At 48.5% G+C, this 24,743-nt stretch overlaps 8 protein-coding genes across 8 annotated transcripts; 5 read left to right on the plus strand and 3 right to left on the minus strand.

Moving 5' to 3' along the window:
* Nucleotides 1-112: 112 nt before the first annotated feature.
* P175DRAFT_0522978 (RCC1 domain-containing protein) lies at nt 113-2,046 on the plus strand. The gene has a single exon (XM_040899289.1). It carries the CDS (start codon nt 164-166, stop codon nt 1,895-1,897), a length of 1,734 nt encoding a protein of 577 aa, XP_040753153.1. The 5' UTR covers nt 113-163; the 3' UTR covers nt 1,898-2,046.
* A 1,062-nt stretch (nt 2,047-3,108) lies between these two features.
* Nucleotides 3,109-5,423, plus strand: nop9 (RNA-binding RNA processing protein NOP9). Its single transcript, XM_040895314.1, has one exon. It carries the CDS (start codon nt 3,143-3,145, stop codon nt 5,234-5,236), a length of 2,094 nt encoding a protein of 697 aa, XP_040753154.1. The 5' UTR covers nt 3,109-3,142; the 3' UTR covers nt 5,237-5,423.
* Nucleotides 5,424-5,706: 283 nt separating this feature from the next.
* P175DRAFT_0500644 (pyridoxal phosphate-dependent decarboxylase family protein) lies at nt 5,707-7,733 on the plus strand. Its single transcript, XM_040896994.1, has 2 exons — nt 5,707-5,828; nt 5,944-7,733. Exons 1-2 carry the CDS (start codon nt 5,784-5,786, stop codon nt 7,600-7,602), a joined length of 1,704 nt encoding a protein of 567 aa, XP_040753155.1. The 5' UTR covers nt 5,707-5,783; the 3' UTR covers nt 7,603-7,733.
* A 77-nt stretch (nt 7,734-7,810) lies between these two features.
* Nucleotides 7,811-10,542, minus strand: P175DRAFT_0435452 (RINT-1 family protein; the record flags this gene model as incomplete). The annotated part of the gene is made up of 5 exons (XM_040893732.1): nt 7,811-9,445; nt 9,505-9,649; nt 9,709-10,014; nt 10,076-10,323; nt 10,393-10,542. 5 exons carry the CDS (start codon nt 10,540-10,542, stop codon nt 7,811-7,813), a joined length of 2,484 nt encoding a protein of 827 aa, XP_040753156.1.
* Nucleotides 10,543-10,778: 236 nt separating this feature from the next.
* On the plus strand, nt 10,779-13,274 carry P175DRAFT_0531289 (putative DNA ligase I; the record flags this gene model as incomplete). The annotated part of the gene is made up of 1 exon (XM_040899859.1): nt 10,779-13,274. One exon carries the CDS (start codon nt 10,779-10,781, stop codon nt 13,272-13,274), a length of 2,496 nt encoding a protein of 831 aa, XP_040753157.1.
* Nucleotides 13,275-13,420: 146 nt separating this feature from the next.
* Nucleotides 13,421-18,454, minus strand: P175DRAFT_0492392 (uncharacterized protein; the record flags this gene model as incomplete). The annotated part of the gene is made up of 8 exons (XM_040895889.1): nt 13,421-14,244; nt 14,307-15,433; nt 15,507-16,448; nt 16,506-17,460; nt 17,579-17,698; nt 17,759-17,948; nt 18,063-18,360; nt 18,420-18,454. The coding sequence occupies 8 exons, from the start codon at nt 18,452-18,454 to the stop codon at nt 13,421-13,423; spliced, it is 4,491 nt and encodes a 1,496-aa protein (XP_040753158.1).
* Nucleotides 18,455-18,926: 472 nt separating this feature from the next.
* Nucleotides 18,927-21,278, plus strand: P175DRAFT_0492393 (ATP-binding protein; the record flags this gene model as incomplete). The annotated part of the gene is made up of 6 exons (XM_040895890.1): nt 18,927-19,030; nt 19,193-19,400; nt 19,472-20,071; nt 20,130-20,301; nt 20,355-20,858; nt 20,950-21,278. 6 exons carry the CDS (start codon nt 18,927-18,929, stop codon nt 21,276-21,278), a joined length of 1,917 nt encoding a protein of 638 aa, XP_040753159.1.
* A 588-nt stretch (nt 21,279-21,866) lies between these two features.
* P175DRAFT_0500646 (uncharacterized protein) lies at nt 21,867-23,544 on the minus strand. Its single transcript, XM_040896995.1, has 2 exons — nt 23,328-23,544; nt 21,867-23,206 (listed from the first exon to the last, which is right to left on the minus strand). Exons 1-2 carry the CDS (start codon nt 23,376-23,378, stop codon nt 22,217-22,219), a joined length of 1,041 nt encoding a protein of 346 aa, XP_040753160.1. The 5' UTR covers nt 23,379-23,544; the 3' UTR covers nt 21,867-22,216.
* Nucleotides 23,545-24,743: the final 1,199 nt, after the last annotated feature.

The following is a 24,743-nucleotide window of genomic DNA, read 5'->3' on the forward strand; positions in this document are numbered from 1 at the left end:
ATTCTCCCCGTGGCCGTTTTGGGACCGCTATTCTGCCGTATCCTTCCGCCTACGCTATCCTGACGCAAACGAGCTTCCTTTGCCCCAGTCTTGCTTTTGCCATCGTTTGAATCCAAAACCAATCGATATAAATATGCGCTTTTGATGGAATTGTGAACAAACAATGTGGATATCTCGGGTACGGCAACCGGCGACCAGTGGCGTCGCTATCTCGCGTCGTCTTGCAAGAAGTGGCGTTCGTCCTATTGCTGTGCTTGGACGGCGAAATTATGCGACAACCGAGCAGAACCCCTCTGAAAAACCTTCTTCCTCTTCCTTACATTGGATCAAAACATCACTAGGGCTTGCGGGAACAGCAACCGCTGCTTTTCTCATTTACACGTACGCGACGAAGGGGGATGCGAGCAAGATCTCCAAGAGCTTCCCGGACCTCTCCAAAACGGCCGAAGAGCTGAGCTCTGATTTCGTGCAACAGAAGAGAAGCCTAAAGAGCCCGGGGGTTTATGTTTGGGGAACAAATGTCTATCATGTGGTTGACCCAGAATCTAAAGATTCCGTCGTGAAGACCCCACGGAAGATGTCTTACTTCGATGGGCAGGTGCTCAGAGATCTCAAGCTTGGAGAAACATCCGGCGCTGCGATTACTGAACATGGTGACTTGGTGCAATGGGGCAAGGGATATTCGGAATCTGACTATAAGCCTGCGAAGACCCTTACCGGGAAAAACTTGATATCGCTATGCATGTCCCATGATCGTATTCTGGCTCTGTCCGGGGACGGAAAGGTTTACTCACTTCCAATTGCTATGCATGACCAGCTGTCCGGGAGGAAGCCTGAAGAAGGCTCCTGGGTGCCTTTTTGGACTGGCAAAGCTGGTGTAAGCTACCGTGTACTGCAGCCAAGCTTGAAGCTCGGTGAGAAAGTTACTGCTATCAGTGGCGGGTTGGAACACATTCTTCTCCTGACCAGCTCCGGACGGGTCTTTTCCGCTGCTTCGTCTACCGAGAATTTCCCTTCATTTGGGCAGCTTGGTATCCCTGGACTGACATGGGCAACACGACCTAAGGGACCAGTTGATGCTTGCCATGAGATCAAGCTACCTAAGGATTCAAAGGTCACCCAGATTGCCACCGGCGAATACCATTCATTGCTACTCACCAAGGATGGCCATGTTTTTACCTTTGGGGACAACTCTTTCGGACAATTAGGAATGGAGTTTGATCCGTCGGTGCCATTTTGCGACACCCCGGCCCCCGTGCACTTCAGAAACCTCTATCGCGGGGGAGTCTGGCATCTTCAAGCCACCGGAATCGCAGCTGGAGGGGCTAACAGCTTCTTTGTAGTTGACGTGCAACACGCCATTGGACACGATGAAGACCCAAGGAAGATAAGTAACATCATATCAGATACTTGGACCTGTGGACGAGGTATCTGGGGCGCTCTCGGAACCGGAAAATGGACTCACCTCCAAGATAGCCTTACCAAGGTGAAGGCGTTAAGCGGGCTTGTTGAGTACGATGAAAATACGAAGCATATAATTCCGATCCGACCTAGTGACATTTCTGTGGGGACGACGCACGTTTCGGCAGTATTGGACAACAAAACACACCTCGATGCTCCCTCTACATCGACCCTAGACACCGCCAATGATTCAGGTCTAGATGTGCTCTGGTGGGGAGGAAATGAGCACTTCCAGCTCGGAACTGGAAAGAGGAGCAACATATCCAAACCAACCCATATCAACATCCACCCCGGAGCTGGATTGGGCGATAAAAATGATCTAGCCAGACTTCAGATTCTGCCTTTCCATAAGGGCAAGGTTGGTGCCCGGAATGTGAACATGCGCCAGAGAGTTGAGTGTGGCAGACACATTTCGGCTGTCTACTCTTCTGTGTAGTAAAAGTCTCTACTCTTCAGTATTTTTTAATGATGTATTATTATTAGCCTTGGATTTTTTTTTCTTAAAAAAAAAGAATCATGTATACTACATACAGATATATATACTATAACTATAGTTAGTTACTATCTGGACCATGACCAAGTTTTGATTATTTCCTGTGTTCATATGTATAAGGAGGTGACCAAAAGTCATGGGACACGCGCTAGTAAGAATGGTAATCGGATCACAACAACACTAGTATTTTATTATGACTGGTTAGATACTATGTAGTTACTTCACTCAACATAATCCATTTTGAAGCTATTCACACCAATATTTCGCTCTCAAAGACGACCTCCTCGGTGTTTTATACTTGCCTGCCTGCCTGCCTGCCTGCCTACTTGCCTGCCTACTTGCCTACGCGCCTGCCTGCCTGCCTTCCTCCCTGCCATGCCTTTCTTGGGGATCGAAGTACGCGCTCAAGTACTTACCTTATGGGCCCTTGATCATTCGACTCGCGATATCTCCAAACTACTCGAGGTCCCTAAGTCCACGATTTGGAACATCATCAAAAGGGCACAAGAGCGTGGATATGATCCCAAAACAAGCTTCCGCCTGAAAATAGAATATCTTGAAGATGGGAAGCGTTCTGGTCGTCCCAAAGAGACATCTGAAGCTTCTAAGCTTCTAGATTCTCAGTGCAATTAAGCCTTGCGGGACATGGCTTAAAAAGCGTACGACTGCTGGAGGCGCTCCTAGGGATACAAAAAACTACAAAGGAAGGACCCCAGGAGAATATTCATGCATAGATTGAATATTTAATGCGGCATGGCATGTCCAAGAGATCGTTCGATTGGAAGGTGGGAATGAATACCGGGAAGGCAAAGAATGGGTCAATGCTAGAAGTTAGAAAGACAAGCGTTTAAAGGGGCAACTCTCCACACAGCAATTCTGTCCCCGAAGCGCTTTAGGTGGGTGGGAGGACTGTGAATAGCTTCATTTTTTTGGATGGCTTAGGAGGTGGTAGGTTGGGTGATGTATCTAAACATTCAATTACTATGGAAACAACCAGTGTTGTTACAGCCTGAATACCATTCTTACTAGCGTGTGTCCCAGGATGCAAACAAGACAAACAATCTCAATTCCGCGGAGGACGCTTGGACCAACGCTTATCCCAAAAGAAAAAAAAAAAAATTGCAGCGGTTGAGCAGAGAAGAAACAAAGCTACAGTCCTATCCACATTGATTCTCCCCACAGTCCATCATGCCTCGCGAGAATCAAAAAAGAGGTCGCAGAGCGATCGACAAGGCAAAAAAGGATGAAAGCAAACGGAAACGCGAAGAAGCGCCCGAAGACTCCGTGGCCAAGCGACTGAAGCCTTCGACAGACGAGAACGCGATTACTGAAGGAGCAGATTACATACCGTTGGAAGAAGGCCAAGACGGTGCGCCCGGCAGTGATATGGAATTTTATGGTCTCCTTGACAGCGATGAGCAAGAGTATTTCAGCCGAGCGAACGAGATGCTGGAGTTGAACCAGTTCCAGGATGCTGAGGAGAGGAGGTTGTTCGTGGACAGCGTGTACCGGGAGGCTAGAGGGAAGGAGTTAAAGATTGCGTGCAGTCAATCTTGTTCGAGGCTTATGGAGAAGTTGATTTCGATGTCGGACATTTCCCAGATTCGAAGACTCTTTAGCAAGTTCATCGGCCATTTCCTACAGCTTGTGCAGCACCGATTCGCAAGCCACTGTTGCGAAAGACTTTTCATCAATGCTGCGCCTGGAGTCACCCAGAAGGTGTCGTCGAAGCCCAAAGGAAATACGCGCGGTGAGGACGAGGAGGAAGACGACGAACCGGAACCCGAGCTGTCGCTAGCGGAGATGTTCATGAAGGTTGTGGAGGAGCTGCAAGGAAACTGGGGCTATTTGTTGACGGAAAGATTCGCATCGCATACAGTCAGAGTTTTACTTCTTGTACTTGCGGGGGAGCCAGTGGATGTGTCGTCGAGCGACTCGGTCGTGGCTAGCCGGAAGAAGGAGAGACTAGGACTTGTGGCTCGAGAGACTGAGGAAGTGAACACCAGCACCGAGAAGAGGAGCGTTCCAGAGTCCTTTGAGAGCACACTGAAACAGGTCATGCAGGACATGGTCTCCACACTTGACGACACATACCTCCGCGCACTCGCTACGCACCCTGTTGGAAACCCGGTCTTGCAGGTGCTGGTTCAGCTGGAGCTCTCTCATTTTGGAAAATCAAGCGCTAAGCAATCCAATGCGATAATCAAGCGGTTGATCCCCGATGAGAATTTCCAAGAAGGGTCAGAAAGCGTGGTTTTCATCCGTGGTCTACTTTACGACCCTGTTGGCTCTCGTCTGCTTGAGACTATGGTGCGATGGATGCCCGGAAAGATGTTCAAGCCCCTCTACAAAAATTTCCTTCGCGATCAGATGAGTTCTCTTGCGCGCAACCAAACCGCCGGATATGTCGTCCTTCGGGTCCTGGAGAGACTGGGAAAGGACGACTTACAGGCAGTAATGGACCAAATTGCACCCAAAATACCTAGTCTGCTCGAGCGTTCGCGCACAATTGTACCCAAGGTATTGATTGAGCGCTGTCTTGTCCGAGGAGTTGACACCAAGCCCCTTGCCAAAGCCCTAGAAAGTGCCTACGACTCCGACCCAGCTCGCAGGCTAGAGCAAATTCTCAAACTGGAGACCGAGGCTTCCGATGGCGAGGCAAAGCCCGAGTTTACGAAGAACCCATCCACTCAGGATAGTAACCCGGCATCTGCTGCCGCGGAGAAGCTGCACGGCTCCCTGCTTGCCCAGACAATACTTACAGCGCCGGGCCCATTGAGTGGTCTCATTTTCTCCGGTTTATTGGCACTACCCTCAGACACTTTGCTGAAGATCTCCAAGGAACCAACAGCTTCTCGTGTTGTACAACAAGCTCTGACAGCATCTACCTCTACACCACAATTCCGCCGCCAGTTTACCAGCCGCTTTACGGGCCACCTGAAAGAGCTTGCACTTGACAGCAGCGGGTCCCACGTGGTTGACGCGTTATGGCCAGCAACCAAGGATATTTTCTTTGTCAAGGAGCGAATGGCACAGGAACTGGTACAAAATGAACTTGCTCTCCGCGACTCTTTCGTCGGACGCGCCGTATGGAGAAACTGGGCGATGGATCTGTACAAGAGACGACGGGGCGAATGGGCCGCCAAAGCCAAAGGTGGTGATACCAACAACGGCCCTGGCGAAAAGCCCATGTCCAAAATTGAACTCGCGCGTGCTCGATACGCTGCTAAAGCCAATGAGAACATGAAGGAACAGCCGACCCCCGTGGCCGCGGAGCCATAATCGAGGAAGGTGCACAGCTCGTTGCCCAATCTTTTCCTTAGCGGTTGTTGACGGTAAAAAAAAAAAGCATATGTCGTATGAATCCAGGAGTTTAGGGTCATAAACGGGTCTTTTTGAACCAGGTATTATTGTTCTTGTATAGAAGTTTATGGGTTAATCCTGAAGCATACATTGTTATCCTGTCGTCAATATTTAGCTCAATCGCACCAAATAAGCCTCATCAAGTCTCTCTTCTATTTTACTATATTGCGCGATCTTGTTCTCTTTTCTCTGTCTTCTTCTATTGATTCTATATACGCTACTAAACAAAAATCACAGGCTTCCAGGCCCATCATGATGTCACGGCTCCAGTTATCATCGCCAACTCCAGTGGATCCGAGAAGAACTAAGAAGAACTGTCGCCCCGCACAGAGCTGTTGATTCCATCATTTTTTTTCCTTTTCTTCTTTTCTCTCTTGGATATTTATGTATATTTTATGGTGATATTTGTGTTTGTTTTCTTTCTTGTATATCCTTGGAACCCTTTTCTATCGTTTGATTCGCCGAAATGGCTGCATCCGCTACTGCAACTCGCGCAGAAGAAGTGCACACTGTGAGTCAGAAAACGCATCGGTACCCTAATTCTCTCCAATTAGAGGAGTCTGGTCTAGAAAGCACATAAAAGATATATATACCGAGCTAATACCACTTTCCTGGGCTCTATCTAGCTTCTAAACGCGGTCCAAGACCTCCTGATCCCTTTCATCCGGTCTGCGGATGACGACACTCTCGCGACGCAGACAAACGGCGTTGACAAGACGCAAAATGGAGTCAACGCGAATTCCACGCCCGGAGGGACATCATTGGTTGATTATAAGAGACCCGAGGAACTACAAAACATCCTGAAATTAGAGCTACCACAGCAAGGTAGCGGACAAGAGGGCTTGATCGAGGTCCTCCGCAAAGTCCTCCGATATTCAGTCAATACCTGGCACCAGGGATTCTTAGATAAGCTGTATGCGTCGACCAATGCGCCTGGGGTGGCATCGGAACTTATCCTAGCGGCGCTCAACACAAACGTTCATGTCTACCAGGTTTCGCCGGCGCTTTCTGTGATTGAGAAGTATACCGGGCAGCAGCTGGCGGCGATGTTTGGGCTGAACGGGCCAAGAGCCGGCGGAATTTCCGTCCAGGGAGGATCCGCTTCCAACACGACGTCTATTGTGATTGCGCGCAACAATCTGTTCCCTAGTACGAAGAAGGACGGAAACGGGGACTACAGGTTTGTCCTCTTCACCAGCATCCATGGACACTATAGCATAGAAAAGGCCGCCCAGATGCTAGGGCTGGGGAGTAGCGCTGTCTGGGCTGTACCGATTGATGCGCAAGGCCGCATGATCCCGGCAGAGCTCGAGAAGTTAGTACAGCGGGCACTGCGGGAGAACCGGACTCCATTCTACGTCAACGCGACGGCCGGAACAACCGTGATGGGATCCTTTGACCCCTTCGAGGAAATCGCCGCCATATGCCACAAGTATAACATGTGGATGCACGTCGACGGCTCCTGGGGTGGATCCTTCGTCTTCTCCCAGCGCCAGCGACACAAACTGGCCGGTGCCGAAAAGGCAGATAGTATCGCCATCAACCCACACAAGATGATAGGAGTCCCCGTAACATGTTCCTTCCTGCTTGCTGCGGACCTGCGAAAATTCCACCGCGCCAACACCCTACCCGCCGGGTATTTGTTCCATACCGAGGATGCGGAAGCCTCCGCCACTATGACAACGAAATCCGAACTGGAAGCCGATTCCCCCGAGGTATGGGATCTAGCCGACCTCACGTTACAATGCGGACGACGCGCAGATTCCCTGAAGCTCTTCCTCGGCTGGACATATTACGGAACAGCCGGGTACGAGCGACAAATCGATACAGCGTGCGAGATTACCTCGCACCTTGCGACCCTGGTTGCCGAGAACTCGGATTTTATTCTGGTGAGCAAGAACCCACCGCCTTGTCTTCAGGTCTGCTTCTACTATGCACCGGGCGGGCAGCTATTGCGGGCCCGTGGCGTTGTCTCGAACGAGATCGAGAGAGCTCGGGCGAATAGCCGGGTGACGGAACTCATAACGCATGCGCTTGTGAGGAAAGGGTTCATGGTTGACTTTGCGCCCCCGAGTGGGGACGACAATGCAGTCGGGAACGGAAAGTTTTTCCGCTGTGTTGTTAATGTGCAGACCACGAAGGAGACCGTCGAGGCTCTTGTTCGCGCGATTGAAGAGGTTGGGCCGTCGATTGTCCAGCAGCTCGAGGCAGACGAAGCTACTTTGGTTCCGCGGAGAAGGCCCGGGGAACGAGGCCATGGGCCGGTGGTGGTTCATCATGCTTAGTGGGGTATTAATTTTGTGTATATTTCAGATTTATGCTAGGCAGGAAAAATGGGTTTGGTCTATATATCAGTTGGCTGGCATATAGAGTCTCAAAAAGGATAGAAGTGAATCAAAAATCATATATGACGTGCAGCAGCGTAGAGCCTGAAGCTGTAGTTGAATAGTTCATTCACCTACGCAGCAATTCTTTTCATATTCAAGTAGCTTCCTACTTTCCAATTTCCACGCGCCTCTCCAGGACGCTCCGAGCCTCTGCTTCACTTAGACTCTCAAGGCCTAATTCTGCAAGCATTTCCCTCGCACTCTCGTTATCTTTAAAAAGTCTCTTTTCAACTACCCATAGCCCAGGGTATCGGCTGGCATCTGCTGCCCCTTCCTGTGCCACAGTAGGCTCATCATCGCCTTTGGATCCATGGGCCTTGAGATTCAGAATGAGAAGGCCCTCGTTGAGCTTTTGGAGCATCTTTTTCGCTCCTCCTGCTTGCGCTCCGGAACCAAGAGCCACGTCGACGACGCCGCAGAGATGGTCAACATCGCTCTCCAATTGTGATGCGCCAGAAGATGAGAATTTGTTTTTGAGAAGTACGTTACTCCAGAGGTAAGTCTGGGTAGAGAGAAGCACCTGACGGATTATACGCCGCAAGGGAGCAACGCCCAGTGCGCGGGAGAGAAAAGAAACGGTGGTGGACAGAGCTTGCATAGCCGGGACAAGATCAACGGTGGGGGGTAGAGGCCCTGTTGTGGAGGCCGAGGGGCTCGAAATAGTTGCCCAGGTGGACACGCGAGTGTAAGACTTAAGGGCAGATCGCATATTTGATGTTAGTGTTGAGGTGATTACAGACTCAGATCGGAGTCTTAGGCGACGATATGCAGATGCCGTCTCATCAAACAAAGCACCTTCTGCGCCTTCACCTTGGGATCCGGTACCTTGACCGCCGTTTACAGCCGGAGAGGTCCTGGAAGCCACATCAGCAACAGACATAGAGCCTGCAACATTCTTGCCTCCATCTTTGTTCTGGCGGACGCGTTCTTGAAGTTCCGACCAGAGCTCGACAAAGAAAACTTCATTACTCCAGTCTTCCATCTTCTTTTCCAAATATTCCGCACTTCCGAATACCCTGCAAAGCCGCTCTAAACCGGCAAGACCCTCAACGCTGGCTTGACCGTCCGCACCCTGCACAGTACGGCCAATTGCAGATGTCATCGTAAGATAAGCTTCGAGGGCTGAATGCAGACGCTCGTGAAATTGGTCGAAGATTGTGATTTGGATATCGATGAGAAAACGAAGCTTCTGGCTGAACGACGACAAAGGCTGGTATCGTTCGGTGATTGTTTCCAGCAGGTCATTCACGCGGATTGCAGCTTTTGTCGGCTTGGTTGCCGACGACTCGACGCCTTCATAATCAATATTGCCACTATCAGGGGTGTCCACGATCTCCTTATAACGGGCCAGCGCAAATTCTTTCTCGACCTGAAGCCAGCGGTCAAACCATCCTTCTTTAGACAAGACCTCCCAGGTAATTCCCTTCCATTCTTCATCCGAATACGGATCTGGCAAGTAATTCCACGTCTCGCGAATGTCGTTATCGAAATTCATAAGTTCATGAACAAAGTGACTTAGTAGTTGAGGGTGAGACGAGATGTGTGGGAGATAGGTTGTTATTTTCTGCCTTAACATTGGCAAGAGAGCTGTAATATATGCATGGGAAGCATTATAAAAATTCCACTCTAGCTTCGGCCCGACAGCCTGTGCCTGTTGGTCAAAGATGGGTTGCAGAGACGAGGCGAAGAAGCCCCCAAAGTTATTGATTAGATCTGTAATGTGAGCGAGGAAATACTCGGGCTGAAAGTTCGAGTTAGATAGTTATACATAAAATAAGTTCGAAGAAAATGAGACTGTACCTTTTCAAGCCTGTTTGTTGGTTTATCGCCACTAAAGTGGTATCTAAAACGAAGCTCGAGCGGATGAACCATCACCTCCAGTGGGAACAGTATTGGAGGGTCAGCACTCTTATGATTTGGGGCAGATTCACGGCCGCTCAGTTCCCTAAAGGCAAAAGAAAGTTAAAAACCAACGCAAATAAGAGAGTATAAGAGATATCGTACGGGGTCTGCAAGTCGAGGAGAAGCTCCACACTATCGGCCCATTGCGCCTTGAGGTCTTCCGGGAAGTGTAGCTCCTTGGATGGCCATTTCATCTTCTCCAAAGTTCCCTGGAGGCGCTTCGTAAACTCCCCTTTCATTTGCTCTTTCAGTTTTGAGGCTAGTCTCCCCACATAATCTACCAAGTGAGGGCTCGCCCCTTCTGCGGCGGGCTGGGCTTCTTCGAGGGAAACAACGATATTCCGTAGTCTGGAATAGGACGCAATCGCCAATCTAGGCTCGGAGTGTACATTTCGCAAGGCCTCCTTACTATATAATATATCAGCAGCCATCTCCGGCGCAATATCCAACTCAGACAAGTGCACCATACCTCAAATCCTCGGCGTCCTTCAGTAACGCAACATAGCCTCTTGACAGCTCAAGTCTCCGAAGTTTCTTTATGCTTGATTCAAATCGCTTCGCTGCCTCGTCACTAGCATCGGATCCTGTAAGCGCTTTGAGACGTTGATCGATATCGGCCTGTTGCTCATTGAAAGCTTCTGCCCGTTTGCGAGTAGCCTCGGCATGGTCGTTAGATGCTTTGGTGGCATTTGAAAGGGCTTCCTGTGCTTCTGCTAGCTATATATTATCTATCAGCTAGTTGTTTGCAACACGGGCCGAGATGAATGAACGGGAAGATGCCCTGACCTGCTTTCGTTGAAGCTCATGCTGAGCCCGCAAGCTTGTGAGCAACGCTTCGAGACTTTCCAAATCAGCAGATATCTGAATTTTATCATTCAGGTAGTCGTCCACTCTCATCCGCTCATGCGGCGACAGGGTTGATACGGGATTCGTCATTTTGGGGGGGGGGGATGGTGGTGGTGGGGGAGGGGACACCGAGTTGTTGGTGAGGACGAGCTGTGAAGCGCAAGGTGTCGCCAATCAATCGGAGATCGCCATCAACTCCGCCTTAGCCCAAAACAACAACCTCCATTCCTCTCAACATCGATCGTTCCGGACGCCATGGAGTTAGGTACGACTACAAATTTAAATAATCATATTTCGTCGCAGCCTACATGACGTGACGTCCTGCGATGTCAAGTCCCACCAAAAAGCGTAAAAGGGATGCCCCGGACCCTTCTACTCAAGGCACCCGCAGCATAGCGTCATTCTTCCAGTCACAGGCGGCCAGACAAGCGCAGAAAGAATGGACACCATTATCATCCCAGAAGGCGCCTGAAGCCAACGACCAGAGTCTTTCCGATGAAGCTCTTGCGCGCAAGCTTCAGGCCGAATGGAATAATCAGGATGTGACCGCAACTGGTACAGCTACAGGCTCAGAAGGTGGGCCAGCCCCAGAAGCTTCAATACTCCCGGAACCTGTAAGAGAAACGAAGAAAGCCAAACCGAAAAATGTGCTTTCGTTACAAGCTTCCGCCGGCGCAGAGGATACGGTTTCACCCTCTGTTCCTTTCGATCAGACCCCTTTGACATTTGATTCCACCAAGTACGCTCAAGAGCTCAAAGCGCACTGGGCTACGGAAGGTGGAAATGCTTCCTACGCCCTCCTTACCCAAGCATTCGTACTCGCAAATGCAACAACTAGTCGTATCAAAATCGTCGATACATTGGTCAATTTCCTGCGTGTTCTTATAGAAGGAGACCCATCAAGTGTTCTCCCCGCCGTATGGCTAGCAACTAATTCCATCTCCCCTCCGTATCATGAGTCGGAATTAGGACTTGGGGGGTCTTCAATATCCAAGGCGTTCAAGAAAATATACGGTCTCAATAACCAAGGGCTCAAAACTTTATACGATAGACTTGGGGACGCTGGTGACGTGGCATTCGAGGCAAAGAAAAGACAGAGTTTTACCCTAGTGAGACCAAAGCCACTAAGTATCAAAGGTGTATATCAATCCCTGACCAGGATTGCGATGAGTAAAGGGAGCGGGAGCCAGGAAACCAAACAAAGAATTGTGGAGAAATTGTTGCAAGACACCCGCGGCGCGGAAGAAAGCCGATATGTTGTTAGAACACTTGTTCAGAATCTCCGAATCGGGGCTGTGAAGACGACCATGCTCATTGCGCTTGCAAGGGCATTCTTGTACTCGAAACCAGACGGGGCGGAATTCACTACCTACACGCAACAAGAATTAGCTCGCCTCAAGAAAGACGAAATCACGGATATCTATAGCAGTGCGGAAGAAATAGTGAAAGCTTCTTATGCCCGACACCCCAACTATAACGATATCATTCCTTGTTTACTGGAAATTGGGGTCACAGAGGAATTACTCTTACGATGTGGATTACAACTTCATGTGCCATTACGACCAATGCTGGGCAGCATCACACGAGATCTGTCGGAGATGTTAACAAAACTCCAAGGTCGCGATTTTACCTGCGAATTTAAATACGATGGACAGCGCGCCCAGGTGCATTGCGACGAGAATGGGAAGATATCCATTTTTTCGCGGCATCTCGAACAGATGACAGAAAAGTATCCTGATCTTGTATCGCTAGTGCCTCAGATCCGAGGAGAGGGTGTGTCGAGTTTCATTCTAGAAGGGGAAGTAGTCGCCGTGGATCAGGATACACGCGAGTTGCAACCCTTCCAAGTCCTCACAAATCGAGCAAAGAAGAACGTGGAAATAGGAGCGATCAAGATAGCCGTTTGTCTTTTTGCATTTGACCTTATGTACCTGAACGGGACGCCACTCCTAGATCGACCGTTACGGGAGCGAAGGGGACTACTTCGCAGTCTATTTGTAGAAATTCCGAACCGGTTCACCTGGGTCAAAAGTCTTGACACAACATCTGCAGATTCCGAGACTGTCCTAGAGTTTTTCAAGAGCGCTACAGAGAGCAAGTGTGAGGGTATCATGGTCAAAGTTCTTGATAACGAGGCAGCCGCCAATGGCCTCAGCAGTGCCAACACAGCAAACGAAAAAATAGAAGCCCAAACCGGGACGAACGGCCAAAAACCGGTGAAAGGTGGCCGCCGCAAGGCCTTACTGTCTACTTACGAGCCGGACAAGAGACTAGAATCCTGGCTCAAGGTGAAGAAGGACTACAGCGCCTCATCGGAGACATTAGATCTAATCCCCGTAGCTGCATGGCACGGCAACGGACGAAAGGCCAAATGGTGGTCCCCCATCCTACTCGCCGTCCGCAACCCAGACACCGGAAGTCTAGAAGCCGTAACGAAATGTATGTCCGGCTTTAGTGACAAATTCTACCAAGCGAACAAAGACAAGTACGCCGAGGGGAGCCCAGATGTGATATCTCGGCCTAGCTATGTCGAGTACGATGGCGAACCAGATGTATGGTTTGCGCCACAGGAAGTCTGGGAAACAGCCTTTGCAGACATCACGCTCAGTCCGACTTATACAGCTGCCCTTGGCCTCGTAAGCGAAGCGCGCGGCCTTAGTCTTCGGTTTCCCCGTTTCGTGAAAGTCCGCGAGGACAAATCTATCGATGAAGCCACGACAGATGACTATCTGGCGTTGCTTTATAGGAAACAATCTGAACGCGCACAGTTAGAAGAGGCAGCAGATGCAGCTCGAGATGTGGAACCGGAGGATCAAGAATGATGGATGACTATGTAAATCAGGATTTGTGAGATAGACAAGACCGACCGACCCCTCTTGGATTCGCTGGATGTACAGCAAAACCGCTATTCCAAACATGTTGGGAGATCACTGTTCGTTTATAGTACCTATCTATATATTTGACCCGCTTAAATAATATACGGCTCCACATCACAATCTTCCTCAACATCAAACCGCTCAACCTTCAGATCTAATTGACCAATTCCCCTATCCGGCGGTACATCCGCGATATCATCCGACCTCACCCATCCACCAAAATCTTCATCACTAGCTAAACAAAAGCCCGCGGGTAGGGACACACGCCCCTCGACCCCTTTCAGAGCCTCAGAATGGGGAACCCAAGCCGCTCCTGTACTCTGAAAGCCGCCTTCATTCCCATGGGGAGAAGGCTCCCCAAGCAACACACGCGAACATCTCGTTTCCGAACCCATCAGCACCCTCATTGCACCATGTCCGTCGCTACTAGCAGACTCGGGCTCAGAGCGGAAAAAACGAACCTCTCTGATTTCCGCAGTTTTCGGCAGAAATATTTTCTCCCGAGGCACCAGAACAGGTTCCTCTCCGGGACCCGGTGCAAATAGCTTGATTCTGAAAACGGTTAGCTCAGTGCTGCTCTGGGTGAAATAAAGCTCTGACGGGGTCCAGGTGAGGCTGAAAGGGAGCCGTGAGACGGGTAGGGATTCGAAACTTCCGAGGTCGATCTTTGTTCTGTGGATCTGCGTGGGTGGAGCGCGGGTGGTCTTGCGGGAGGACAGTCGGTGAGTTGTGACGAACAAAGCGAGTTCGAGGGGAGGCGGCGAGCTTTCCGATTTGGATGACGTTGATGAATCTTTCCTCTTTGTCTTCGGTGTTTTGGTTGACTTCTTGGACGGCTTTTGTCGGGCTTCGAGAATCGCGATATGGAGGTATTTACCGCATTTGGAGAAATGACACTTTGTAAACACTTGACGGGCTGAATGGAGATCGTTAGTTACTTTCGTCTGCTGCCAGCAGTAGATGATCCGGGATACTCACTGTATGTGGTGGTAGGTCTGAGCTTCCGCTTGAACCATGTCTTCTGGCTGAAATCCGCAAATAGAACATTTCCCGGACTCATGGGCCAGATAACGAAGGGCTCAAAGGGATGCAAAGCAGGAGGAGAGTCATACAGCATTAAATCTAACTCTCGCGAGAGCCGAAATATGCATTTCAGTCCCGTTTCAGAAATACTAAACACCCGAAGTGATGCCTCCAGGCCTCCTTTTTTGTTCCCTTTGCGAAGACGAGCCTTTCCGTATCGAGAACGGAGATGTAATTCACCACCAGCATCTGAATCATATTCATCTGATTCATCAAAGAGGATATAAGCGTCATCACCGTCAGACTCATCATCCATAAAGCCGCGAAGGAAGCGCGAGCCAGGTGTCATCCCCAAACCACCAGTTTCGGGGTCTTCTTCCTCCGACTCTGGTTCGCTGGGAGAATATTCGGTAGATTCAGTTCCAGAGCTGTCTATATAGCCTCTGAAAATAACGATTGCATTTTCGTCGTTGATAGCCTCGTCAACCTCTGTTGAAGCCTCGCTCCAGGTCTCGTCGCCAGAACTCCAATCAACCCCAGTTGCGGCCGATGATGATGATGCAGATTCCTCACTTGCACTAGATTCTGAGGAAGAGTCATCGATATATGGTAGGTCGGAGTCTTCAAAGTCGTTTTCTTTTTTATTTTCCCAACTCTCATCGAAAAGTTTATTCACGTCTTGCACTGGATCATTAGCATCTAACATCCCCTCACCAGGAACCGGCGCGCTCCGCCGGCTTGTTACTATGACATGTTTTCCTTGTGTTAGGAATTCCTCAAAGTAGGGCGGAAATCGGTCCTTTGGGTTCTCATCAACATTTAACTTGTGGAACCCCCCAAATTCATCCCTCATATGAAGCTGAGAGCCGATGCGGAGGCTACGGGCATCGTAGTCGAATGCAATAGGCTTCGCTCTTACTAGTCTCACATTGAGATTTGCATCGTCATTGTCAAAGTACAGTTTAGAATTTGCACTTTCTTCGTCCACCTCGAGCTTTTGTCTTCGTTGTAATCGTGGCTTCCCAAATTCATCAAGCCGCCAGGTTTCACAAACAAAATGAAGAGTCTGTGCATTTCGAGATCTAGATTTATCAGTAAACAACCAGGCAATGAGGTAAGACCATGTGGCATTCAAAAAAAGTTCAATGTACTCACACAAACTGAACCAGATAAACAGCCTTGCCACAGGCAGAGTATCCTTCATAACAATGCGTGGTTGTCCGTATGCCATCCTGATCGCCTGTGCTCAAAGCAAAACTAGAATACCTGCTCCGCATGTGCGACATGAAGTTGTCGGCTCCTAGCGCTCCAAAGAGACATCGGTCAATTTGACCGGCATATCGAGAGAGTATACATGACTGGCTTTTGCAGCATCCACAACCTAATAAGTAGGCCCACTCATGTAGAAAAACCCGGTAATCCTGAGAGAAATGTAAATTCGGTTTTCGTGACGTTGATTTGATGAACCAGTTTGGAAAAGCCCTCTTGAGAAACCTGAAGCGATCCGGTTTTCCCCTAAGGGTAAAAACGCCAAACTGACTGTCAACGTAGAGGTATTGTAGCTGGAGCAATGTCTGGAAATTGGGAGATTTTAGAAAGGTTGAGATCTTCTCTGTAAGATCTTTTGATGGAGAAACCTCGTCAAGGTGGTAGTACCAATATTTAGCTGTATACCGCAGAAATACGTCTTTCTCTGGGGACTCGCCGTCTGCTGTCTTCCATTCACCACCCACTTTCTCCAGAAGGTTGCTATATCGAGGCTGAGACAGGTACTGAAGGCATAATTCTCCCAATATGGAGGGGTCAATAGATACGTTTTCTGCGTCTTCCTCGCCTTCACCCAGGATGCGAGGGTTCTTTTTTACAAACTCCTTTACCGTTAAGTGGAACAGTCGACAACGCTTCTCAACGCCATGTGGCCCCGTTTCTTCTACTATCATGGGAGAAAGCAAATTCTGGATTAGTTTTAAACGTGGCTTCCTCCGGTCCAGATCGGATTTGGAAGAAGGATTTGGGTTTCTGATCAACCCGATGGCATCGCTGAGCTCGCTTACAGACACTGGACGGCGAGAGAAGCATACAATGGAAAATATTTTGCTATGTCTTATTAGTATGAAACCTGTAGCATGGTTAAGATAGTCAGAAAATACTCACGCCGCTAAGTCTCGATACGAAGTTGGAATACGTTTGAATTGGCGTCGGTAATACTCGTTGATGTCATTCGGTAAGGAATCATTGATGAGAGACTCCATATCCGCTATACTCTCGGCCTCCTCGCTGAGACTATGAATCATATAATAAGCCCAAAGAAAGTTCCCTTTTGCTTTCCCCTTCAAGAGCTTAAACCAGAGCTCCTTTTCTTCGGATGTGGTGTCGATATCGTCCAATTCTTGTATTCCTTTCTCGAAGAGGAGTCGAATATCGGCTTCATTCTGGTTTGTAAGATGTATTCTTGGATAAGGGTCCATTTTTTTCATGATTGCATTGTGCGCTTGGCTGGATAACCAAAGCCTCACCGATTTCTTTGGGTTGTATGTAACTAATGAAATCAACGATTGCAAGGTTTCTTGGGCTATAGACCACCTCTGCTCCGCCAGCTCTTCATCTAGGCCATCGATGAATAGATAAGTTCGTGGGAGAACCGAACAAGATGTAATGGCACTCATCATGCTCATAACATTCCTAACTGATGCATTTAGGGCTTCCGTTGCACGGAGCACAGAGTCTGGTACGTCCTTCGTAGATTGTCTGACGTTTTCAAGTACCTGGCCAGCCATTACTCGAAGCAAGTCAATGGCAGAGTTCTCCTGGTCAAACCGGAAAAAATGAAATGCTGTTGCAGCTGAAGGATCAGTGTCTTGGACGTATTGAATCGCCCGTGAGCAAAGCATCGATTTACCCGCCCCAGGATCTCCACTCATCCAGAGGATTGGGAATTTAGATGTTTCCGCGGTCCATTCCTGGAATTCGGTTGTTTGGAAAATCCATTCGGAAGTTCCTGGTATGTGATTCGCTCTGTTACTGTCGTGGCGACGGTGATTCGCCTCTAAGATATCTTGGAAAGTGCCTCTGACGCTCAACCATTCTTTCACGCGATCAAACAGATGGACTAGCAATGCAGTTAGTAAATTAGGGCATAGTTTAAAATAGAAGAATCATGCCTTTTCTATGCTCTTGTTCCTGTTCTCGATGTTGCGAGTTTGCATCCCTTTCAATTTGCGCTCGACCTTTCTCCAGCATATCTGCGCGGTCTTTGATCTCCTCGGCGTCCCTTTTTAAATCTAGGATGATAGAATCCATCTTCTTGGTGCTAAACGGTGCAGCCGACTTCAAAAACATATTAAATGCTACATTATATTATGTAAGGGCGAATATCTCATAAAGAGGGGAGTTAAATTATCACTTACTATTTCGCTCGCATTCTTTACGAACCCGGGCCCAGAAACGCAAGACAGTAATATAAGATCGGCAGAGCAGTGTCTGCATGGATGGATCTTTATACAATTTGTCGAAATAGTTGATACGCTCGATATGGAAAGTCAGGTCTTGAAGCTGCTGCTTGATTGTTTCGAAGAGACTTGCGAAGCGGTCTGCGCACTGCACACCAGTTATTCATATAGCTCATTTCATTTAACCGTAAAGTAAACCGATGTATAGAACAAGGTGCGTCGTAAGGCTGAAAAGAAGACTGAATAAACATAGAACACTTACATCGAAAACAATCCTCAAAGCTCCCCAAATAATCGCAGCAGGGAAAGGGTTGGCTTGACACATCGTATCTATAATTTCATAGTACTCCCTCACAGCAGTTATAACCGGTTTGACTATGTGATTGAAGACACGCATCGAGATCTTTTGAGATACTCTTGCCTCTGATTCTTCCACAAATGACTTGATCCATTCGGGATTGGCCTGGCCGCATGCATTCCAACCATCGAGTATCAATTTTCGAGTATTTTTTTTCTCGGGTAGGGAAGCAACATATGCCATAAATGCTTTTTCGAAAGTTCTAGATAGTCAAAACCAGGTCGTTAGTTTGTAGCTAAAGTTCAGGTCGAAAGGCCTTACCCATTGCTGGACTCGTCTGGGTCTTTTTTTTCCATGTTCGCTATCATTTCTCCCAAGAAAGGCAGCTTGGTTTCCAGGTAGAAAAACAGACACAAGAATGGTTTTAGTGGAAGAAAAAAGAAAACAAGTCGATCTACACATTCAACCATTTCACTGGCCATCATGAAACGAGGGTGACATGGCACAAGACTTAACAGCAAAGAGTGACACTGACCTCCTCCAGCTCCAGTGAGACGGGATAGTCGGAATTGCTGTCATTCGCCAAATAACCGGAGGCCTACAGGATGCCATACCGTCTTAGGGAATCGTTTCAAAACTCCAAGCGAACAGATTGTGGGATGAGCTGAAGCGAAAGCCTAGCCCCTCATTTTTTGCCTGGTTCGCCTGATCGTGGCCTAAGCTCTTTCACCGAAGGCATTTAATCCTCGACTACAGTCCAGGAGGATTTCCCAAGCTTATGTATAGACATTGCTTTTCCGATCTTCAAATTCCTGTTCTAAAAACAAGATGGCAGAAAGTACCGACCAACCAAAAGATCCAAAGGTCAAAGAGGAGAAGGACAAGGACGATGCGGGATCACCAGAGAAGCGCATTGCACGCTATGATGAATAGTAAGGATTCGATCTTATTTTTCCGATATTTTGAGATCGTTTACTGACAGCGGAATGCTTGATTATTACCTACCTAGTTATGACTAGTAGGATGTCCCAGCCTTGAATTCGCATCAGTAACTCTTCGAAGCTAATTGGCCTTTTTTCTCTCTCGAAAACCAGCCGCACTTACAACTGGAGGCTAAAGAAAACAGCAAAGAAAGAGAAGCAGAAGAACATCAAAGGCTCAGTACTCGTTGTGCGGCGCATCATCACAACCAAAGGCCAATATCATTCTACAGATATTGATATCAGAAGCCCCATACTGGCGGAGACACTACGGGAACTAAATCCAGGAACCGAAAGCTTAGTACAGGAAAACCCCCCAACGGTACCTAAGTTGAACATGCTCTGTCGATGCTATGCACCAGCTGATTCGATTGTTTTCTTCTCCGTTGCCAGGCTGATCCGGTTTTGTTTTATCATTCTCGGTTTGGGCTGAAATCCGCTCTTGAAGCTGAGAAAGCCAAGGACCATCCGAACGAAATTCTGGTCAATGATTTGACGGTTGCACTCACTTACATCGAGGAGGACCATGGCAAGAACATCGCTAGCATGGATTCCTTACTTAGTAGAGGAGAAATCACATGGGGGCTTCTCTGGGCTCTGTTCACCCCCGGTTGCCTTGTCTACCACTACCACCAACTGACACAACAGAATCAGGTCCTTCGCTTCCGTCAGGCTAGAAAGACGAGAAGACCCAAAGATTTCGTCTTTTACTGGAACATCATGTGCGATATCATTATGTTCGACGGCATAAAGTTGGGGTATGCCAAGGTTGAACATTTCGATATTGACGAGTATCCAGGAGCCCGTAAGATTAATGATCTTAACATATTTCCGTTGGACTTTGCCAAAAACAAAGACGCTATTTACACGCATGCTGTCGAAAGAGGGAAACGGTATTGCGGGATCAGAGACAAGTCATACTTAGAGTGCGATGGGCCGGCAATGCGAGAGATACTCAATAAGGACCTCGCTCCCAAACAGTTTACATTTTCGGTAATGGACACTTGCCTTCCTGTCCTTCGTGCTTTACGCAAGATCTAACAGCTTACAGTCTTTTGGAAGAGCCATGGTGGATGCAAAGTCGTTCAAAACCTTCGAACCAAATGCCACATATAACTACCAAGTATACAGACAGATCGAGTGTGAAATTCCGGAGAAAGACGACGAATTTGCAATATGCAGCCCCATCGTCGTTGGATTCAGCTTTGGTGCTAAACTCTGGGGTAAGGCTCAATCTTAATTTCCATCGCAACCAAACCTCCTAACAAGACATCAGGCGGACTCGGGATGGACTATTGCCGTGTCATCCAATGGGGATACGACGCCTTCAACTCGTTGGTTCTCGACCCGAACAAAAAGAAGCTTGTTCGTGCCCTAGTCACCCAGCACACATATAAAGGCGAACACTTCGATGACATCGTCGCCGGCAAGGGAAAGGGACTTATTGGTCTCCTCAGCGGCCGGCCAGGGTGCGGTAAGACACTAACCGCTGAAGCAGTGTCCGAAGAAACCCGCCGCCCACTCTATTCCGTCAGTGCAGGAGAGCTGGGAACAGATCCCGCCGAGGTAGACAAGCGCTTAACGCTCATCCTGGAACTTTCCCAACGATGGAATGCTATTCTTCTACTTGACGAAGCAGACGTCTTTCTGCAAACAAGAAACGACACCGATGTAGTTCGCAACGCGCTCGTCTCTATCTTCTTACGACAGCTAGAATACTACAAAGGCATTATGATTCTCACCACAAACAGGATTGATATTTTCGACCCTGCCTTTGAAAGTAAGGAAGGCCATCTATCTATCTATCTATCTATCTATCCAAGTAAATAGACCCGTGAATGCAGAACCCAGCTGACCTAACAACCCCACAGGCCGAATCCACTTTAGTTTCTTCTATCCCGACCTGGATTTCGCCTCCCGGAGAAACATATGGCAGATGTTCCTGACCCGGCATACCAAGGAAAGCGACGAGCAAGCCCGCCCCGGTATCCAGTTTAGTGAGAGTCAGTTGGACGAATTAGCACAGCCACAATTGAATGGTCGTCAGATCAAGAACCTAGTTAGCTGTGCGCGGTCGCTTGCGTTTGATGCGAATGAGTCCCTGGATATGGAGCACTTGCGTTCCGCGCTTTGCGTTGTGTCGGACTGGTCCAAGGCCGTTCAGAAAGAGGCACCGGCGCCGGGAAATGGGACATATTGATTTGCTAACCTGAACTTCTTCGATATTATGTCCGAGTCGGTTCATACAAATTGTAGGGATTTCATTTTATGATTATATTATGTCTTGTCAAAATCAAGTCCCGTGGATGTCCTAGGACATAGTACTGAATAACTTGCAATCATTCACACTGGGATCTATGTTCTCGAATGTTATTACAAAGGAAACCCCACATGGTGAGACGCGATTTCAAACAATTACAACCAGGCATTCCCTTAGTTGATCCTATCGAGATTTCTGCCTGATTGTCTGCATGGATCTTCTGAGTTCCTTGTCGCTAAGAACAACCACCTGCCAGTAGGTTCAGGTTGGGAATATCCTAAATAGGAATAAACGTTCTTTTTTTTTTTTTTTTTTTTTTTTGGATACTTTACTTACCTATCTCTTTCAGTGTATCGTACTACTTATATCTACTCTTTAATATTTGATTTTGGGAAGAGAGTCATGTATACGTTGGTTTTGTTCATACAACCCGGCTCAATAATCAAGGAGCCTAGCTGGAATATTTTTTCTCCTATCCACAGTTCGAGCAAGGAGCTCGTACATCTTCAACACAAATATGAATGGAACGGATGCTAGTGGGGGATTGAAGTATGCAGATACTCTCCAAAATTAAAAAAAAAAAATGCCATAACGTAACATGGGGAAAATGGGTATGTATGTATAGACAGCATGGTAGGCCCTATAGGTATTAGTTAACATAGCTGGTCCTGTACAAGGGTGCGATAAACCACAGGGGAAAAAGGGAAAGGGAAAGGGAAATGGGAATTGTGGCAAGATGAATTAGATACAATAATTGGGGCATAACAGTGGGATTTATCCCGTGGTGTGTACATATCAGTCGTCAATGGTCATAATAGGAGTCCCACAATAATGAAAGGGGCAAGGAAAGAAAAATGGTAGGGAAAAAAAAAGGAGGTCTATGGTCGTAATTCTCCACCCAGTTGCAGTACAAGACCAGGCCCCTTTGCGCGGTTCTTCGGGCTCTCAACTCCAGGGGGCAGGAGGTTATCGAAATTCGACCGCTTTCTGCCATCCTTGGTTGCCAGAGGGGTCCGAGCTATCCCTCCTGGTGTTCGACCACCCCAGACTGGCTGGGCTGGGCTGGGAGTGACGTTCACAAAATCAGCAAAGTTGAACTGCTGATTTGGAGTGCCGAAGTTGGGGAACACGCCCCCCCCTCCCGGAACCGCATGTTGGCTTGGGGGAGTGGAAGGAGGGAAGGCTCGGGGTTGGGGTTTTGCAATGCTGGCGGGTGTTGGAGAATTGGCAAGATAGAGAAGGAGGTCTGCCCCATCCTCGTGACGAAGAGTGCGGTCGTTCCGTGAGAGAGACGAATGCTTCGGTGGGGGAGTGCGAGGGGGCGAGGAGCCCACGACGGAACTCGCATTCCGAAAACTATGCACAGGCAGGTCCGGGTCATTGTCATCCTCCGAGTGGACATGGTATCCGGGGGACGAAAACTCAGGGATTGGAGCCGTTTCGGCCAGGGGTAGGTGGTGACGACCGGGGTGGTGTTGGCGACGAAACCCGGGGGAGGACTCTGGTAGTTGATAGGAGCTTTTCCAGGACACACGGGTCGCTTTCACTGGGCGGTCTGTAATCGAATCCGAACGAAGACGTTTTCGACTAGCTGACAGCATGGGCTGCATCATCCGCGAGTTGAATGTTGCAGCATGCTTGTTCCGGGATGACCGAGGGAGCTCCTTGGAATAGGAAGCCGTTCGTAAGGGAGGTGAAGTTAAAGGGGTTTCGCAACGACTGTGGGAGATGTCCGAAGAGGAATCCGAAGGCTTGTCACTTCCTAAGAACTGTAATCCACCACCCTGGCGGGATTCTCGAACCGGAAGACGTCCATTCTGGTACTTGACCTTGGCAAGGCCCAGGCGATCTTGGAGGTTGAGGGACACCTACAAATTACAGCAGCCGCACTTCGGTTAGAAAATTCTCCCTTCTTGTGTCTTTTTTTTTTCCCTTCTTGTTTTCAGGAGTGGGAGAGCTACTTGACCTTCCCAACGAGTGGTCACATACCTGAGCAATGTCAATTTTGCGGATAGTCTTCTCCGGGTTGGACAGGACCATTGCGTGATTGAATGAATGGGGATGGCGCTATTGACGCAGTGAACAGGAGATTGGAGGAGATCATAAACCGCAGGAAAATGAGAGTCCGACGGCGAGGTGTTCCAAACAGGGAAAAAAAGAAGAAGAAAAAGGTTGTGAGAATCCAGGGGAGGGAGGGACAAAGGGCGGGTGGAAGGAGTGAATTTGGAAAGGAAGCCCAATTGGAGCACGGGGATGAGTTAGGCGGGTTTGGTAGGGCAGTTTAGTTCCTGGGGAAGAAGACGAGCTGAAGTCGATGACGAGCACCACTGCCTCGGAACGGAGTCAAATGGCAGTGAAGAAATAATACTGATGATAATAGAAGGAAAGGAAGCAATTTGATTTTCCGGGTGTGTTGTCTGGGAGAAGAAAATACGCAGGAACTTTTTTGTCTGGGTGGAGCAAAACGCGTGCCATCACAAAGTATCCCTGGTTCGTCTACATTCCAATTGATCTAAGTGAATGAATTCTCGACTTACAGTTGTCCGTACACTTCATCTGGACGGAAGGGAAGGGAACTCTGTTCTCGATCTCAGATTAAACAAAGCATCCTTACGGTCCCTTAGACTGGAGACCGACCGACCGACCGACCGACCTCCTTCTGCGCAGGTAGAAAAATTCTGGTCCCTGGGACAGCCCACTCTCTGGAATGCCAGCAAATTCTCCGATTCATCTTCCCTCCATTCCTCCTCCTTTTATCGGGCCCCAGCATTCCACTGTCGATCAGTGCGAGTATCCAGCGCATACCCGGGCGGAATCATGCAAGTGGCAGTAATATCCATGTTCTAGCCCGAATCTCTCGTCCATTCCGGTCGATATCCTGCCATAGCTCGGACCAAGTTCTTTTCCTCATTTCGATTAGTGTCAGAAGTGCTGGCTGGCGAGTGAGCTTTTTGTCCCTAGATCGAATCCTCGCGAGGGGTTGTTCTAGAGGTTGAATTATGAATCTGATGACAGATGTAAGATCCCGAAACCAGTCAAACATGTCTTGGTTTTGAAGGGGTCAGTAAGGATACCTAATATTACCAAGATTCAAGCGGAGAGCAAGAAGGAGAACGATGCGATCATTATGGAGACGTTGGAGCAACGACTAAGAGAGATTAAGGGGAAAGGAAGCAACAATCAAGATCAAGAGTCCAACCAGATCCACCAGAGAAACTACGAGACGGAGATATGCGCGACGTGGTCAGCATTCGAAAGCTTCTTATGTCTGGTATAACTGAACAAGATTCTGTATGCTTGGTATAACATGTAACTCGCCAATAAGCGGAAGATGACGATCTGGTAGTTCGCGATCTCCTTTTCTTAGTTTGGAACGTGAGGAGCCACTCACTATACACTAGTTAG

Source organism: Aspergillus ochraceoroseus (genome assembly GCF_002846915.1).
Source record: "Aspergillus ochraceoroseus IBT 24754 chromosome Unknown P175scaffold_3, whole genome shotgun sequence".
Classification (NCBI taxonomy): domain Eukaryota; kingdom Fungi; phylum Ascomycota; class Eurotiomycetes; order Eurotiales; family Aspergillaceae; genus Aspergillus; species Aspergillus ochraceoroseus.